Source organism: Brachyhypopomus gauderio, chromosome 6 (genome assembly GCF_052324685.1).
Source record: "Brachyhypopomus gauderio isolate BG-103 chromosome 6, BGAUD_0.2, whole genome shotgun sequence".
NCBI classification, from domain to species: Eukaryota; Metazoa; Chordata; class Actinopteri; order Gymnotiformes; family Hypopomidae; genus Brachyhypopomus; species Brachyhypopomus gauderio.
Genome location: NC_135216.1, coordinates 11,319,424 through 11,336,119, shown reverse-complemented (window position 1 = coordinate 11,336,119; position 16,696 = coordinate 11,319,424). Strand labels below are relative to the sequence as shown.

Genomic DNA, 16,696 nt, shown 5'->3' with positions numbered 1-16,696 from the left:
AATAGAGTCTGAGTGAAACATTATATCATCTTGCATGGGATTTACTCATCAGAAAATGGTTCAAACTGAATTTGTTTTAACAAAAAGGTCATAGGGTGGATATAACCACTTAATATCTGACAAAGAAAATTGAGAAAAGGAAGCACAATTAAAATGAAGGAAATAACCCTGCATTAGATTTTAACTGATCAATTACATATGGGCTGCAAACCAACATTTTGTGGTGGGTTATGTGGGTCACTTTGTTGCAAAAGGTTGGGAACCCCTGATAACCCCTCCCTGATGGAGGATGGGTTCCCTTTTGAGTCTTGGTTCTCCCGAGGTTTCTTCCTATTCCCCACCATCATAGGGAGTTTTTCCTCGCCACTGTCGCCTTTGGCTTGCTCATTAGGGTTCTGGACCCATAGTATTGTTAACCTTTTAAATCCTGTAAAGCGCTTTGTGACAACATGTGTTGTGAAAAGCGCTATACAAATAAACTTTGATTGATTGATTGATAACTCTGAGGTTATCAATTAAGTCATTACCATTCAGTGACTTATTTGAAATGTTTAGCACCACTTTAATTAGTGCTCCAAGTAGGAAATCAGATTGATTTGAGACAAGGCCAAGAGTCTACTCAAACAGCAGACTCAAAGAACTGGCTGAACATACCTGTCTTTGGCCATTCTGTCCCTCACTGACAGATAAACACATGGTGCAGATTCATGCACTGCTCTCCATCTAGTTGAAGTATCTTTTTTTTATCATATGCTTTCCAGCCTCTCCTTTTAGTTTTTTTATACATTCTCCATTTTGCACTTATTACTAAACTACTGTTTTCATTATTAAGAGTATCCTGGGGTAGACAGCATTTTTCTTTGATAAATCAGATTCTATTTATAGACCTCTGAGGGGCCCACACAAATAGTGGCACACCAGGAACCACTGGCTGGTCAATCCCTGCCTGAACTACACAACAAACACAAAGCTGAAGTTGAAACTGACATTACTAAGGAAGACATTGGGAATGCGAGGTAAATACAGACCTTTGGGCAAGGGCAAATTATCAATTTGAGTAATATAATTTGCTGTTGAAAAACTATAAAAAGTGTTTGAAATAACTGTCTGTGTTGTAAATTTATCATTTAGTATTTAGTTTGTACCAAAACTGGACCTAGACATAAGCCTTTCATTTGAAGGTTAACTTAATTAGCATGTTGCAGGTTATTTGTTAAATAAGTCCTACAAAAATGATCTTTTTTATATCTGGCATTCAATAATTTAAGCTTTTATTTGGTGTTTAATAACTTGTGATACAGTGACATTCAAAAGTGGCAAAAGTCCAAGTCAAGAGTCTTTTGGCTAGAGTCCAATTCAAGTCAATTCCAGGATAAGTTTAGGGGGGATGGAAAAAAACCATTTTACACATTACCTTGGTAGCTGCTATTGTCGTAACTTCATAAACATCCAGGATTTTGTTTTACTAGAGCTTACATAAAATTTTGAGAAGCATTTCGTTCACAAACTAGTCCCACCCTCACCGACTTCGTTCGGTAGAGTGAGATGGGGGAGTGGTGAAGCAGCCTAAAATTTTTGGTGACAGATTAATATAAATATTTTTCACAGACACCCCTTGGAAAGTTGAAAAGAAAATCAAAAGTCTGACATGAAAGTTCACTTTTTCATTTCTCATTTTTAATACCGTGACCAGCCAAACCTGGTCACTGACTAATGTTAAGAAGTTAATTTCATGCTTTGGGGCAACATCAAAGTAAGAAGCATAAATGAGCCATCTTCTCAGGATGGACAGACTCAGCTTTTAACATCTACACAGGGATTTATGGTGTCATGGATGGGCATCAGCATGAAGTCAGCCAAGCAGGCCAATCACTTAAGAATTCACATTTGGTTCAAATAAAAGGGTGGTTTCCTATGATGAAGACGACCTGCTTGACCAATGATGGCGACCTGCTTCCAGAATGCATGTGCATAATTATCATGATATCTTAAACCAGTGTTTCACAAACTATTCTCATACATTACTTTTCTCGAAATTTTTCATTAGTTAGAATGCAAATGTTCATACTTAACCAATGAACCATTAGTCTTCTTTCAGCCAGTGAAATGAGAAAGCATCAAATAATAATGACGGTACCTTTTTTGTATGAATGTGAGCATCATAGCAAACTATCTACCAAATGAACAAACAGTATGAATATGGCACAAATATCAAGAAAGGTACATCAGACAAAGTATGAGTTTTTGATTAAATACAGAGCCACCATTACCATGTACCACTAAAAATACAATGAGAAATCATTCAAGATATATTTTAACAAACACGGCCAATACCACTGCACACTGAACATTTTTACAATACAAAAAAACAATTTGTTGCACATTAGCTATTGTGTAATTGAAGTTTGGAAGACATGAACATGTTTGTGTTATTATGTGGCGTATTACCATGTAAGCAGATTCAAATTCTGTTTGCGTGACTGTACTTGACCCATAAAGATTCTGTTCATGTCCAATAACTTCACTCATTTTAGCAGAATGCATCCAACGTTGACACATAAATGTCATTTCCACAAGACTGAACTTCTGGATCTGTATTTTGAGGTTTGGTGTACCACACACAGCAAACTCAGAATAACTTTAATGTTGATACATTAGTCAGCTAGCAGACGTGGCCTTAGAGACACTAATGAAGGCAGCTAGCTAGTTAGTTTTAGAAAGTTACATTAAACACCTTGCTTCGGTGCTTAGACAACTTATGGTGGACCACTTTTCCAACCACAAGGTTCTTTAGAAACCACTGCGTGCACCTTTAACAGCACAGTAACCTCCTATGAGATATTTTATCCACAGGTATCAGACTGTGTTGGAGCTCCTCGCTTTGCACTTTCACGTGACGTTCACATTTAGCTTAGCTAGCTAAAGTATTCATACTTCATTGAGCAAATCTAATAAACTCACCTGCATGGAATCGGCGCTTATTATTTCCCCCTGCAGTCTTTTCCCGATCTCAATTGCTAGTTTGGATTTGCCAGTACCGGTGGCCCCTAAAATCACAACCAAAGGAGGTACGACTGCCTTCCCCAGTACACGCTGCAGTCCGGCAGTGGCGGCCGCCATGACGCTGGCCTCGCGGAACCGCCGTCAGCTCGGCGCATGCGCACAACACACGCGTGAAGGCGGGAGATGTTGCCATAGAAACTGGGTGCATTTGGGAAACCGTCCGGTGCTCCGAGCGATTTAACTATAGTTATAATGAGAATGTTTCTTTTGCAATTCAAGGGTATGTGTAGTGTGTTTAGGGTGCTATACAACACTAAATGACTAAATGATAGCTAACGCATTCGGCATGGACAGCATAAACTGGATAATTTATTTAGGCGTCCCCATCCATCCACGCCCAACGTGCTGCTGTTAAAACTAAGCTTATGCATTCAATGCGATGCTCTAATACAGCTGGGTGTATGTTGTGCTTTACAACGCAAGAGTTTTGTTGACTTTCCGAAGAGCGTTGACACGTGCACCTCCGGGAAGATATGAATAGCTGGTTTGTTGCTATGGAAACTAAACGATCTGCGCCACGGAAAAAAGCGATGCTAGTTGCCATGGCAAAGGGGCCACGACAACCTGTCTGGTGGAAGCGCCCCGTGCATAAAATGATCAAAACAGGTTTCTTAACACTCATTTCCACAGGTGTGAGAGATAGTAAAATAAGCTACTTATCATATCTGAAATAAGCCCTGTCCTATCTACCGTAAGTGGGTGCTTTACAGATTTAACTATGATGCAACAAAAATGGGGCAACTGCCTACAGTATCAAATAATGTTCAAAACTGGCACAATTTATTAATAGGCCAAGCTCATTTTAATATATACACTCACCAGCCACTTTATTAGTTTCACCTGTCCAACTGCACATTAACGCAAATGTCGAATCACATGGCAGCAACTCTGCATTTAGGCATGTAGACATGGCCAAAATGATGCTGCAGTTCAAACTGAGCATCAGAATGGGGAAGAAAGGTGATTTAAGTGACTTTGAATGTGACATGGTTGTTGGTGCCAGACGGTCTGGACTGAGTATTTCAGAAACTGCTGATGTACTGGGATTTTCACGCACAAGCATCTCTAGGGTTTACAGAAAATGGCCCGAAAAAGATAAAATATCCAGTGAGTGGCAGTTCTGTGGGTGCAAATGCCTTGTTGATGCTAGAGGTCAGAGGACAATGGCCAGATGGGTTCGAGCTGATAGACTGGCAACAATAACTCAAATAACCAGTCGTTACAACCGAGGCATGCAGAAGAGCATCTCTGAATGCATGACACGTTGAACCTTAAGGTGGATGGGCTACAGCAGCAGAAGACCACACCAGGTGCCACTCCTGTAAGCTAAGAACAGGAAACAGGCTACAATTCACACCGGTTCACCAAAATTGGACAATACAAGACTGGAAAAACATTGCCTGGTCTGATGAGTCTTGATTTCTGCTGTAACATTCAGATGGTCGGGTCAGAATTTGGCTTCAACAACATGAAAGCATGGATCCATCCTGCCATTTATCAACGGTTCAGGCTGGTAGTGGTGGTGGGGGATATTTTCCGGACACACTTTGGGCCCATTATTACCAATTGAGCATCATGTCAATGCCACAGCCTACCTGAGTATTGTTGCTGACCATGTCCATCCCTTTATGACCACAGTGTATCCATCTTCTGATGAATACTTCCAGTAGGATAATGCCATAAAGTGTGAATCATCTCAGACTGGTTTCTTGAACACGACAATGAGTTCACTGTACTCGAATGGCCTCCACGGTCACCAGATCAAAATCCAATAGAGCACCTTTGGGATGTGGTGGAACGGGAGATTTGCATCATGAATGTGCAGCTGACAAATCTGCAATAACTGTGTGATGCTATCATGTCAATATGGACCAGACTCTCTGAGGAATGACTCCAGTACGAACGATTAAGGCAGTTCTGAAGGCAAAAGGAGGTCCAACCCGGTACTAGCAAGGTGTAAAGTGGCCGGTGAGTGTATATAGTTGATTTGGTTGATTCTCTGTCCCTATGCACCCGTCATCCATCATGAGAAGTCCTATACAGTCAATCAGGCTGTTGAAGAACTCTAGGGTGCACACATTCAATAATAATGGCCCATGTCTCTCCCACACAATGTAGTTACAACTCCAGATGTTTCAGAAAAGCACCAAGACTTTGATTTGATTCGATCTGAATTTATTAATGATCTGAATTCTAAGGGCTCATGAGGTACTGAACACAAAGTGCTTAATGCTGCTGCCATAAACTCCCAATGTATGCCCACAATGGCCACCAGGAGAGACCAAAGTGAGAAATTTATAGAGAAAAACAGAGAAAGGACAAAAAATAATGTAGAAAATGAATAATGTAGACATGTAAAAATGATACTTTTACCATTCCTAAAGCTTGAATCATCATCAATTAAATACATGAGATGGTGTGAGACAGCACTGGACACTTGGTGCCATTTGTAGATAACAGCAGGTAAGCAAACACAAACCAAGAAAGTGTTTTTACTCGAGTAAGCAGTAATGAATTGGTTTCCCAGGCACAAACTAATACTAATTCCGCACTTAATATAATTTTTGAACAGTGTACCCCTATATGTTAGGCAAGCCATGGTTGAACACTTTCCAGAAACACTGAACACTGCATGATTACATGCTTGGGAAAGAAACTGCTGTAAATTGAACAAACTGCCTTTTTTATCAACACCTTTTCTTTTTGAAAATCTTTGAGGTGGAGAAATGTTTAATGTTTCAAATTGTAAATATATAATTTCCTTGGAATACTAACTGAGATTGTGGTGATCAAATCCTGAAAGGGTCTGTGTCTTCCAGTTTTCTATAAATACCGTAATAAGGATATTGGATTAAGTGGGGAAAATGTGGATTGTGTAAAAGCAGGTCGCCATGGTGGCACAGTGGCAATGTTATGTGTTTCAATGAATTTTGCAGTAGCAATAACTGGTATATGTACTGGAAAATGAAAAGGGGTAATGGTTATACTGGATGAATAAAGAAGTACATGTCACTAGCTGAATTAAAACCAAAAGTAAGAAAAACACACAGTGATAAAAAGCAATATTACAAAGGAATACCAAAGTCTGTAAGAAAATAGAGTACAAAATGTGTTTTTAAGCATTTCTGACCATTTTTGGGTTCTACACCCCACTTGCTGAAAAAATTAAAAAAGTGATGAGCAGGCAGTGAAAACAGCATCAAAAGTGACTAGCGATAAAAAGTAATTATATTTTAAACTTTTTTTTGTTTTTTTTTTTTATTAACAAAAATAAAAGCTTTAAAGATATACGTAAGAGATGGCCAAGTGGGCCAACTAAGTTTCAGGACATGAGAGTAAAACATGAGAAAAAAAAAAGTGAAACCGCACTGATTTTGGTATTAAAACAGAAAACATATATAATACACTTTACACATGGATTCATACAGCAGTTATTATTTACAAATATGTCACAGTTTACATATACTGCAAGGCTGTGTAAGGCATTGACTCAAATAACCAAAATAATATTTACGGAGAAATCAAAATGGTGTGAACTTAGCATTAGCAAACACTTAGACAGACTGCTAAGTGTATGCTAATGAAACATATTTTAAACTCCAGTCCTGGTATAATATTGCAATGGCCACACAAACTTCACTTTGAGATCGATTTAAATACATTTTTGAATGTTAGTAGTGACACAGCAAGAAATTACACATTTTTAATGTTTCATCAGGCTTCTTAAAAAAAGATCTTTAATGAATACCATCATACAAAAATTGTTTACCTATGTGCATACAGGCTGAATGCTATATTTTAAATTATGCCTAAATGGCATGCTAACTCAAATATTACAGAATGTCTGCAACTAGGATTGTAAATATGTAAAAGAAGTCTGAGCCTGTCTTTCTTTAACCTAAAGGAAAAATATTTAACATAGCCTTCTTTGGGAAACTCAGTGAAGTTTATGTAATCCATAACACACCAGGACATACAGACAGCAATTAGTCTGTTTAAAAAGGTCCCGCCCCCCATACCTCCAGAACCAAATGTGCAAAGAACATTAAAAATATATATATATATAAATCAAAATAAAGTACAGGTGTCCTTGCTCTTAAATATTGACGTTTATAAACACAAGGCTCTTGTGACCTGTTCGTGTGACTGGCCAGTGCCTCTGTGCAGCTCTGATGTCTTTTTCAGGAGCGTTTTAGTTCTGCTAGCCTGCGAAGTAACTGCTGCTGTCTGACTTTAAGCTGCTTCTTCTCCTGGACCTTCTGCTTGTCAGTGGTGTGGATCAAGCGCAAGTATTCTGTAGCCTTGGTCAGGATCACCACCTTGGGCGTCTTTGGACAGTCCACCAGACCAGGGATCTCGTCCCTCAAGGCCAGAAAGCGCGAGCGCAGATCATTGCGTCTCTTCCGCTCCAGGAAGTTGTGATTCTTGCGCCTGTCCATGTCCTCACTGTCGGAGCTCTGGGGGCTGGAGGGCTGGGACTTGTGGCCATGGTGGGACGGGGCATGGGGCGAGGAAGCAGTGGCGGGTGTGGAGATGACAGAGACAGGACAGTGTGGTTTGCTCTCGAGGGCCTGGGGTGTAGAACCTGTCCGCGTGTAGGAGGAGTCCTGGCGGAGCCTCTTGCGAGGCGGATCCGTGTCGGGGTCGCTTTGAGGGGAGGGTGCAGCGTAGTTGTGCTGCTGCTGGTGGATGGAGATGTGGAAACGCTTCATGCCAGGGTCATAGTGGTCGGCGCGTACCGTGATGGTCACAGGCTTACGGGAGCTCACCAGTCGAGACTTGTTGTGTTTATGCTCCACCGTCACCACGTCAATCTCTTCATCATCTAGAAGAGCACAAAAAAAGGATATTAATATTATTCACCATTGCACCTGCATTGTCCAGTACCACATTTTTTTCCCCATTCAGCTTGTACAATTTTTACCAAGCTGCACCTATGAGAGAATATAATTAGGATAGCCTGTCCCTATCCTGTTCCTGCTGGAAAGACAGAGAGTTCTACATTAGAACTGGTTGAGTGATTGTGCAATCATAAACTTTGGCCAAAGAGTTGTGCCAAAGTTTGGAACAGCTGTCACGTGCTATTCTAAAACAGCATGCGGTCTTGTAAACACAGGACTACTGGAGTCTGATGCAACTCCTGCTTTAACTCTAATGCTTTCAAGGCTACCACTTGCATCAGTGCAAGCAGCTCAATATCTAAACTTCAATGTCTACTTCTTGAACTCACTTCATTCAGTAGAAAAAGAGTTTACTGATTAGCATAATAAGATGTTCAGCTAACCATTTAAAAAGATGCACTGCTGTTAAAATCCACAGTATGGTAATTCACCATTAAAAAATAGAAGCATTCAGGGTATTAAAACAGCTGTCTATTAAAGATTAAAATCTTTTAATCCATGTTCATAAAACTCATACCAAGCAGTAACTATACTAACCCTATCAGGTTTAAAATATCCCTATTGTTGCTTCAGGATCTAAATAACCAAGTGGGTTTCCACATCCCATTAAGTTTAGCTACACTTCTTATTGGGTCGTCTTGCAGCTGATTGTTTTGTATTTCCCGCCCACAAGTAAAACAATCCATCCTGTTGTTCAGGAGTTCAGGAATGTAGGGCCATGGCACAAGTCCATATTCATACATTCCACACAGAGACAAAAGTGATGTCAATCACAAAACTAAGGTATCGGAACATTCCTTCTAATAAACAATATAAACACATTAAAGAGATCAAACATTAGTGAGGGAGTCTATAAAAGATGCCTGAACCCCTTGTGTTTGAATCAATGTCAAGGACTGGACTGCCTACCCGATGAGTCTGTGCGTGACTCTGACCCAGATGACACCTGTTTCTTGCAGCTGTTACTCAGGGGGAAGGTCAGGACAGCCGCTGGGTCCACACAGTCTGTGGCCAAACAGTTGAGAGCAGGCGCGTCTGCAGAGACGCCCTGCGACTTTCCAGAGGGCGTCGAACCCGTCTGAAGGGTGAAAGGAAGTTTAGACTGGCCTGAGCAAGACAGCCGCTCACTGACCACTTTCTCAAGGCGTTGGCTGGCAGAAAAGCCACTCCACATGCAGTCTTGGATGATGATGGAACTCAGGTTACCAAAGGTCTTCTCTGCACTGAGTTTACAGTGTCCTTCGTGTTCCTCGTCCTGCCCCAGGAACTGGGACACCCACTCCAGCTTTTCCCCTAGTGACGGGTATGCTGCTCCACCGGCACCATCCAGTGTCCTGATGGGCGACATGGGCGGGGTTGGGACGAGCTCGAATTTCTTCCAAATGTCCTCGCTTGGCGCGGTTGATTTAAAGAAGTCCTCGTCCAGGTTATGGTCGTCGTAAAAATAGTGTTGGTACTGGTCGTATTCCTCCATCTCCCACCTGTCAAACTGATCTGCACTGATCCCCGGCATCTGTATCTTCACCACGCAACTTCAGACTTTACACCGGTCACGGCAAACAAGATCTGAAAATGAATAATCGAAGTCGTTTAGAGCCCAATTCACATATAATACATTACTGAACACTCTCTACAGCAGTGCTGTTTGATGCTGTTAATCTAAAAAACGGAGCAAAATAAAAGCCCATATGACACGAGACTGTGCAGGATTATCTACACGGGTTTCTTTGTGCAGGATTAAATGAACCATCACTGGAGAAATCTCAATTTCCCTTTTATTTTCATGAAGGTTTATAACTGCTAACCAGTCTAATGGAAGTTAATGTATTAAAGTGAAGCAGCGAGTGTTTAATTTATTATTTAAACGAATACGACCGAGTCGGGTTCCAGTTAACTGCACTAATGTAGACATCACGCTGGAGTGAGACCGATTTGAGAAATGAGACCGTCCTCACAACTTGATGTTAAAACTTAAAAGTTAGGCAACATTTCTATTACATAACATGATATCCATTGTAATGCGGTGTCGTTGGGATTATGGTACGTATAGTATATGGTACCGGTGGCTCAAAGAACTGGACCCTATTCCCGGTGCAACAGCCCATGTCGGTACATCTCCTCATAGCTGCTGATTCAACTTAAGACCACAAATGATCAGATCTTCGCTTCTTACGCCCTACCGTTAAAAGTCTTAGGAGTCCGTACCGGGCGCGACATTTGATTCCAGATCCACAGCGAGACTTTGCCGGTGAGCTCAGGCGAGAACTTAACCGCACACACCGAACCGGGTCCGGTCCTGTTGCAGTCCTGCAGGTTATTTACCACATCGCTCTTGCAAACTCACTCAGCTTCTCCACCAAATGGGTAATATCCTTAAAATCCCTTTTCGTCTCCAAACGTCTTGATGCGATTCGTCTATAGTCGTTTCTCTGAAGAAGACTAGATCAAGCAGAGCAGGAGTTGATGTGGACTACCAAGCCGAGCTCTGGACCGAACTGAGCCCTTGACACAACTACGCCACTATATCACCGGGCGAGCTGGTGTTTTACATAAAGCCTGGTAGTATTCAAGTAACCACGCCTCCATGCGTGTGTGTGTGTGTGTGTGTGTGTACGCCACTGTATCACCGGGCGGGCTGGTGTTTTACATAAAGGCTGGTAGTATTCAAGTAACCACACCTCCGTTTAAAAAGACAGGGCCGTCTTAAGAAGTTCTCCAATAGTGAACTTCTCATGGCTTCATTTTCGCATTTCAATTAGAAATAGCCTTCTGGACCGAGATTAATATGCAGTTTGTTTTCCTCTGCATTATGAGCCTAAGCATATGACGATAAATTACAGTTTAACTGCAGAACATGCCGTGAGACCATGTGCGTTTTTTCTCACTTTATTTGTTATCTAAAAGGTTTAACTATTTTTGGTGAACTATTTAAAGAGAACCATTAAACCAAAGGATACGTGAATAATGTTACTTAGGGAATAGTTAGGAGTTGTGTAGTTATGTGTAGGTATCTATATAACGTGCATCTGTGTGTGCCTAGACAATATGTTAAAAGAAACCATGTTAAATTAGATAGCCCAACAGAATGTTTCAGTGAGGAATACACAGGCCTGGGCACATCATTGGTGCCTTTGCTGCAATGTAGCAATTCCCATTACTTGTTTTTAACAAGTTTTGTGAGTGTTGGCTACAGATCTGGACTATTTGCAAACGTGTGAGCACACAGCTAAACTAAAGTTCTAATAATAATACGGGTCTATAATTCCCCTTTGCACTGGAAAAGGAGGAACTAGAGGACATGGGATAAGTCTAAAGACTCTGTGTGTGTGTGTGTGTGTGTGTGTGTGTGTGTGTGTGTGTGTGTGTGTGTGTGTGTGTGTGTGTGTGAAACTCTGATTACCACACTGGTATCACAGTGAAGGTGCTAATTAAGAAGTCTGGCCCCAAAGCTGTGCACCAATAATCAAAAATGCAAAACTTGAATGGGCAGGTTGGGTGAGATCCGTTCAGGATCAAATGAGAGCATATTTTAAGTTCATAAATATGCGAAAATAAAAATTCTTCAATTAGGCAGACTGTGTCTTGTGTTTGAGTTTCACTGTTGGTTGATACACAAACAAAAAAGCTGTAACATTTACCTTTTGAGAGCTTCCAATTCTGATTCAGCAAGTATGCGAACAAAATACATGAAAATGTAATTTTCTGGTTTTAGCTACGTATTTGGTCTCAATATGCTTTCATATGCTCAATATGTGTGTGTCTTTATACCATGATGTCAATACAGCTTTTTAAATGAATGTGATCATTTTTGTCACTCTACTATTTTGACGAATGTGTCTAAGGATGACATCACTTTTATCTTGAGGCTCAAATATACAGATTGTGTTGAAAACTATCTGATACCTTTAGCACCCAAGACAGAGAACATGAGATAAAACCTCAGATACTGAACTGTCCAAATCCCTTCATTCTAATTCTAATCTGAAGGCAGTGACCTGTCCATTTGATCCATGAATACCTAGAGCATTTCATTCTTCTCCCTCCCTAAATCCCACATTTAATCTGGAGCACTGATGAAGGATGAGAGATGTCTGATACTTCACACTTTTAATATACCATTCAGCCATTAGCTTGATTGAATGACAAATGTTCAATGACAAACATACAAATAACCATCTTCATTTATCGGCCTAGGATATTTTGTCCCACATTTATTCACAGTGCCCCTATTTATATTTCATACCGCTTAGACTGGAAAGGTCTGGACTAAATAATTTGAATAACCTTTGGAGAGTATACGCACGGCATACTAGCCTAATTTGATTCCTAATACCAGCACTTAATACTGTAACCTAATTACATAATCATCTGGTAAGTGGGACCTGGGGTGAACATTGTCATTTTAGCCAAACTAGTGAAAAGATTCTTATACAGTAACAAAAATCTATTTTCTAGTGCACAGTACAACAGTGTCACCAATGAGTGTATACAATAAGTTAATTCTTAACTTCTTAAAGATAAAAGAAAATAAATGGATGACAGGTGTCTTTTAAAAGACATGGAAGTAACTTTTAAAAGGAGAGCTAAATTATTTGACATTACAATGATTAAATACTGACAATGTCTTAGTGGACCACTACAAAGCAGTAACTCAATAATAAAAACAATATGTGAGAATAATACTCATTAGGGCAGATTGGATACCATGAGCAGATTGAGATCTGAGCCCTCCATTAGTCCACAAACATAAACCCACTGATCCCTTTTCCAGAGGTGGGCATGAGAGAGGCTGTAACTGGGTCGTTTTGGGGGTCCACTGGCACCTCCCTATCAGGAGGTCATTCTTATTTCCCATTGGTGGGTTTTTAAAAGATGCACAGCCCCTCATTCCCTGCAGTGGCCACATGCAAATGTGAAGTAATCCTGAGTGGGTGGGCTTCTCTGTAATGTATCTCTGTGATGGACAGAGGAGGACAATGATAGCCTGCTCATTAGCCTATCGGGCTCCTAGCTGTATAAGACACAGGGCATTTTGAGTTGTTACTGAAGACCATGATGATACCATATTTAAAAAATCGGTGAGAGTGGCTTTAGTAATGTGATATGCATGCATAACATCTTTAACTGTAACTGCTAGCACTCTTGCAGTAAATGCACAGATGTAGGTGGCCATCTGTGCATGTTTGTGTGCGTGCGTGAGCGTCCCACCGTAGACCACCGCAGTGGCTGTATGATTATGCTGATCGGTCACTTCAGAAGCAATGGGGGCCCTGCAGCTGATGCCTGATAGCCAAACCGAGGACAAAACCACCGTGCCTGGCCTCTGGTTCCCCTGGCAACGGCAAAAGCACCGGTGAACAGCAAGCTTCTTAGCACACGCACAGAGGGCTTCCTTCTGGCGTGATGTGTTAACGTCCACACATGACAGGCCAGTCAGAAAGGCCCATGTCATCTACACAAGGTATACAATGACACCTCGCCCGTTTCCTATTTGACAGAAACACTCTCTGAATTTACCACATGCAAATGAATGCCATTTTTATCGTTCATGTCCGTCGTGTGTAATTGTGTATAGGGTTATCTCCTCTGATCAGTTCAATGGGTCATGAACATTTCATGAATACTATGGACTAGGAGTAGCAGTGCTTGATAGCTGGTCGAAAGTCACGCAGTTAATCAGATGATTCCATGTATATTAATATTTAGGTGTATGAGCTGTCGTTGCTTGAATGACACCAAGGGAACTCTTGCTCAGAGTGGCCAATGGTGATTTGTCCTTTGCTCTTTGTACTCGGATGACTGACCAGCAGAGAGGAATGTGAGTGGGTGGGTCTTGTGGCCTGTTTGACTGATAGGCCTTCATTAATCACAAAGACAGCACGGTTTTTATTGCATTCTTGGGAGACTCATCCCTGAAGTGAGATAGAGAAAAAGAAAAAGAGAGAGGTGTCAGCCCAGCTCGGGGTACAAGTTGTTCTTGCTGCAAACTGTCTCTTGGAAGCACTGGTAGGGTGAGAAAGAGCGAGAGGAGAAAGATACTGAGAGATAGAGAAAGAGATGGAGAAAGAGAGAGAAGAGGGAGAGGAGAGAAGTAAGAGAGAGCAAATACGGATTTACTGAGAGTTGGAATGGGAAAGAGGAGGTGTGTTTCACAGTAACACACTCTGTACAAAGATTTCATAATCACTATTGGATGACGACAAAATACAGTGAAAAACTGAGTCAGGCAACATATGAAGGACATGTGCATTTGAACGTATGGCTGAACATGATGATGAGCTACTGGACACATTATGTTGTCTGTTTATGCCAGCTTTATACATGGATATGGCAATACAGAACTGGGCCCAAATGAATGCACAGGATCTGCTGGTCAGCTGATTTTTCTTTAGAAATTGTTCATGGTTTTGCATATCCTTGAATCCAAAATGTCTGTTACCTTGATTATCCACTAAATGCTAATGTCACTTCATTCTGTATGCACTTGCTTACACAATTCACAAGATTTTGTACAATATAGCAAACAATGCACAAATATGCATAGGTTCAAGCATAGCACACATGTGCTCCAGAAACCTGGAGCAATTTCCATGAAATCTAATGTCACATCTCTAGATGTTTACAAATTATTAGCCAATCAGGTGCTGTGAAACACTGAAAAAACTTTTCTACCTGTTATTCTCAATATTCTTTGCTTTGCATGTGAATTAGTCATATCACATTGCCACTACAGCATTTTTTAAAATAGAGGATAAACTCCAAATAAATCTGATTAATAAAGAATAGTGAAGAATTTGTCCAGTGTAAATGTGTTTGGTCAAGTATGGTTCAGGTCTGCTGGCAGCGTCCTAATGTGATACGTTCTGTTAAAGCCTCTGTTCTTCTCTTTTTGAATGGCCCAACACACAGAAGAAGCTCAGCTTTGTACGGGTCATCTTTACTTCCCTCTGTGTAGGTTTACACACTCCCACAACATATTCCAAAAATGTATTTATTTGTTGAACTTTAAATGTCTTTGCTTAGGCACAAAACGTTGAATGAATGATTTGTATTAAGCATCCTTTGTCCATTCCAGTCAACTCAGTGGTGGGATTCTGAATCGTAGCTGTATATCACTTGAACTCTGCAGTGACATATATACCTAATACCGTGGTTAGAGGAGGGGAGTGGTAGGTGTATTTAATGAAGTGGCTAGTGAGAATTTATTTCCCAGCACATCCAGTGGCCGAGGTTTGGTGTAAAGACACCTAGTGGTGCAACACTAAACACCTTCAAGTGTGCCACAGTCTGATGAAATGAGCACGAAATGATACTCATCTGTTCACCAAATGTATGTCAGTGCTGTCTCAAATGTGTCTTGCAGCTTTCTTTAACAAAGTTATTTTATGGTTTTTTAAATGTTCATTATTGTCTATCGGAGATAATTTTTTATTCCTTACCTCAGCAAAATAAAAAAAATAAATTTGCACCATTCTCAGTAGCAGTCTCTTTGTGCCACACATCAGAAGCTTACCACACACATTAACGTACCATTTACATTTCAATGCCTGTCCAAGCAACTAGCTGTGCACTGGGCATCATAGAGCCATAGGAGACTAACCCAGTTCACAAGCATCCTGGGGAGAATTACAACAGCCTCTGTTCTTTGGTTGAGCCCTGTCTTTTTCTTCTGTGTCTGGGGTCACAGATGTACTTGTTGCTGTCTGAATGTACATATAATTAACCGTGCCTGGCTTTTAGCTGTGTGTGTGTGTGTGTGTGTGTGTGTGTGTGTGTGTGTGTGTGTGTGTGTGTGTGTGTGTGTTTTTGGAGGAATTGTAGAGTAGGGAATGAATCCAAAGCTCACTACACTAGAGGACCTGTGGCCTCGTCCCTGTCCTCAGCCCACAACAGTCCCCTTTATTCACACCCGCCCATCTGTAAACGTCTGCTGGCTCTGCGATCTTAGTTCAGTCTGCCATATAGTTACACACACAAGCACAGCCACATGCTCACACACACACGCACGCACGCACGCACGCACGCACGCACGCACGCACACACACACTCCCCAATACACTCACAATGCAAACATACACACAAACCACCATGCAAACACACACACAGGTCATTGAATGAACTAATTAAGTACAATATCAGAGTTTCATAGACATATGATAGGCGAGAACACAATGGAACACAATAATGCTTATTGTGAGAATATTGTGTAGAATATTAAATTCTAAATAGATATAAATAGAGATATCGGTGTGGATGAGTGAGAGAGAAAAGGACAAAAGGAGAAAGAGGGTAAGAGAGAGGAGAGAGAGGAGAGAGAATTCCTGGCAGTGTTTGACAGTGGCTGTACTGACTCACTATATCCACGTAAGCCTCCTGGCCCGCTGGTTTGGAATTCCTGGAAATCTGCATAGTGGTCAAGAAAGATCAGCACATTTGTGACCCTCATGCTGACGACTGCTCTTCTGACACATGAATAATCATTTTTCAAAAGCATGGTCATATTTTTTGGCCAGCAACAACTGACGACACCAGAACCACTGGCACAAGAGTCACGAGTCAGAGAATTTAGAGGAAAACATTAATAAGAGGATCATAAACAGACTTAATGTTGCATCTCTAAACCTGCTTAGAAATACACGCATACATTCCCGTTAAGGAATTTTCAAATATCATTAAATTCTAAACGATGGACCTGCATGCTGGGCATTTTGCGGAAACAGTAAAATAATTCA

At 41.0% G+C, this 16,696-nt stretch overlaps 2 protein-coding genes across 4 annotated transcripts in view; both read right to left on the bottom strand.

Annotated features, from left to right (window-relative positions):
• The window catches only part of trit1 (tRNA isopentenyltransferase 1), a 40,036-nt gene extending 36,889 nt beyond the window's left edge, over nt 1-3,147 (bottom strand). For both annotated transcript variants that reach the window (XR_013131804.1, XM_077008682.1), the window contains exon 1: nt 2,962-3,147. Coding sequence is in view for 1 of the 2 variants with exons in the window: in XM_077008682.1 (XP_076864797.1) it covers nt 2,962-3,120 (159 nt within the window). In the remaining variant the exon portion in view is untranslated. The remainder of the gene's footprint in view (nt 1-2,961) is intronic.
• Nucleotides 3,148-5,218: 2,071 nt separating this feature from the next.
• On the bottom strand, nt 5,219-10,514 carry myclb (MYCL proto-oncogene, bHLH transcription factor b). 2 transcript variants are annotated; one of them, XM_077008680.1, is made up of 3 exons: nt 10,145-10,514; nt 8,874-9,530; nt 5,219-7,888 (listed from the first exon to the last, which is right to left on the bottom strand). In XM_077008680.1, the coding sequence occupies exons 2-3, from the start codon at nt 9,475-9,477 to the stop codon at nt 7,245-7,247; spliced, it is 1,248 nt and encodes a 415-aa protein (XP_076864795.1). In that variant the 5' UTR covers nt 9,478-9,530; nt 10,145-10,514; the 3' UTR covers nt 5,219-7,244. The 2 variants fall into 2 exon arrangements, with proteins under 2 accessions (XP_076864795.1, XP_076864796.1); XM_077008681.1 differs by having other exon boundaries at nt 10,170-10,513.
• Nucleotides 10,515-16,696: the final 6,182 nt, after the last annotated feature.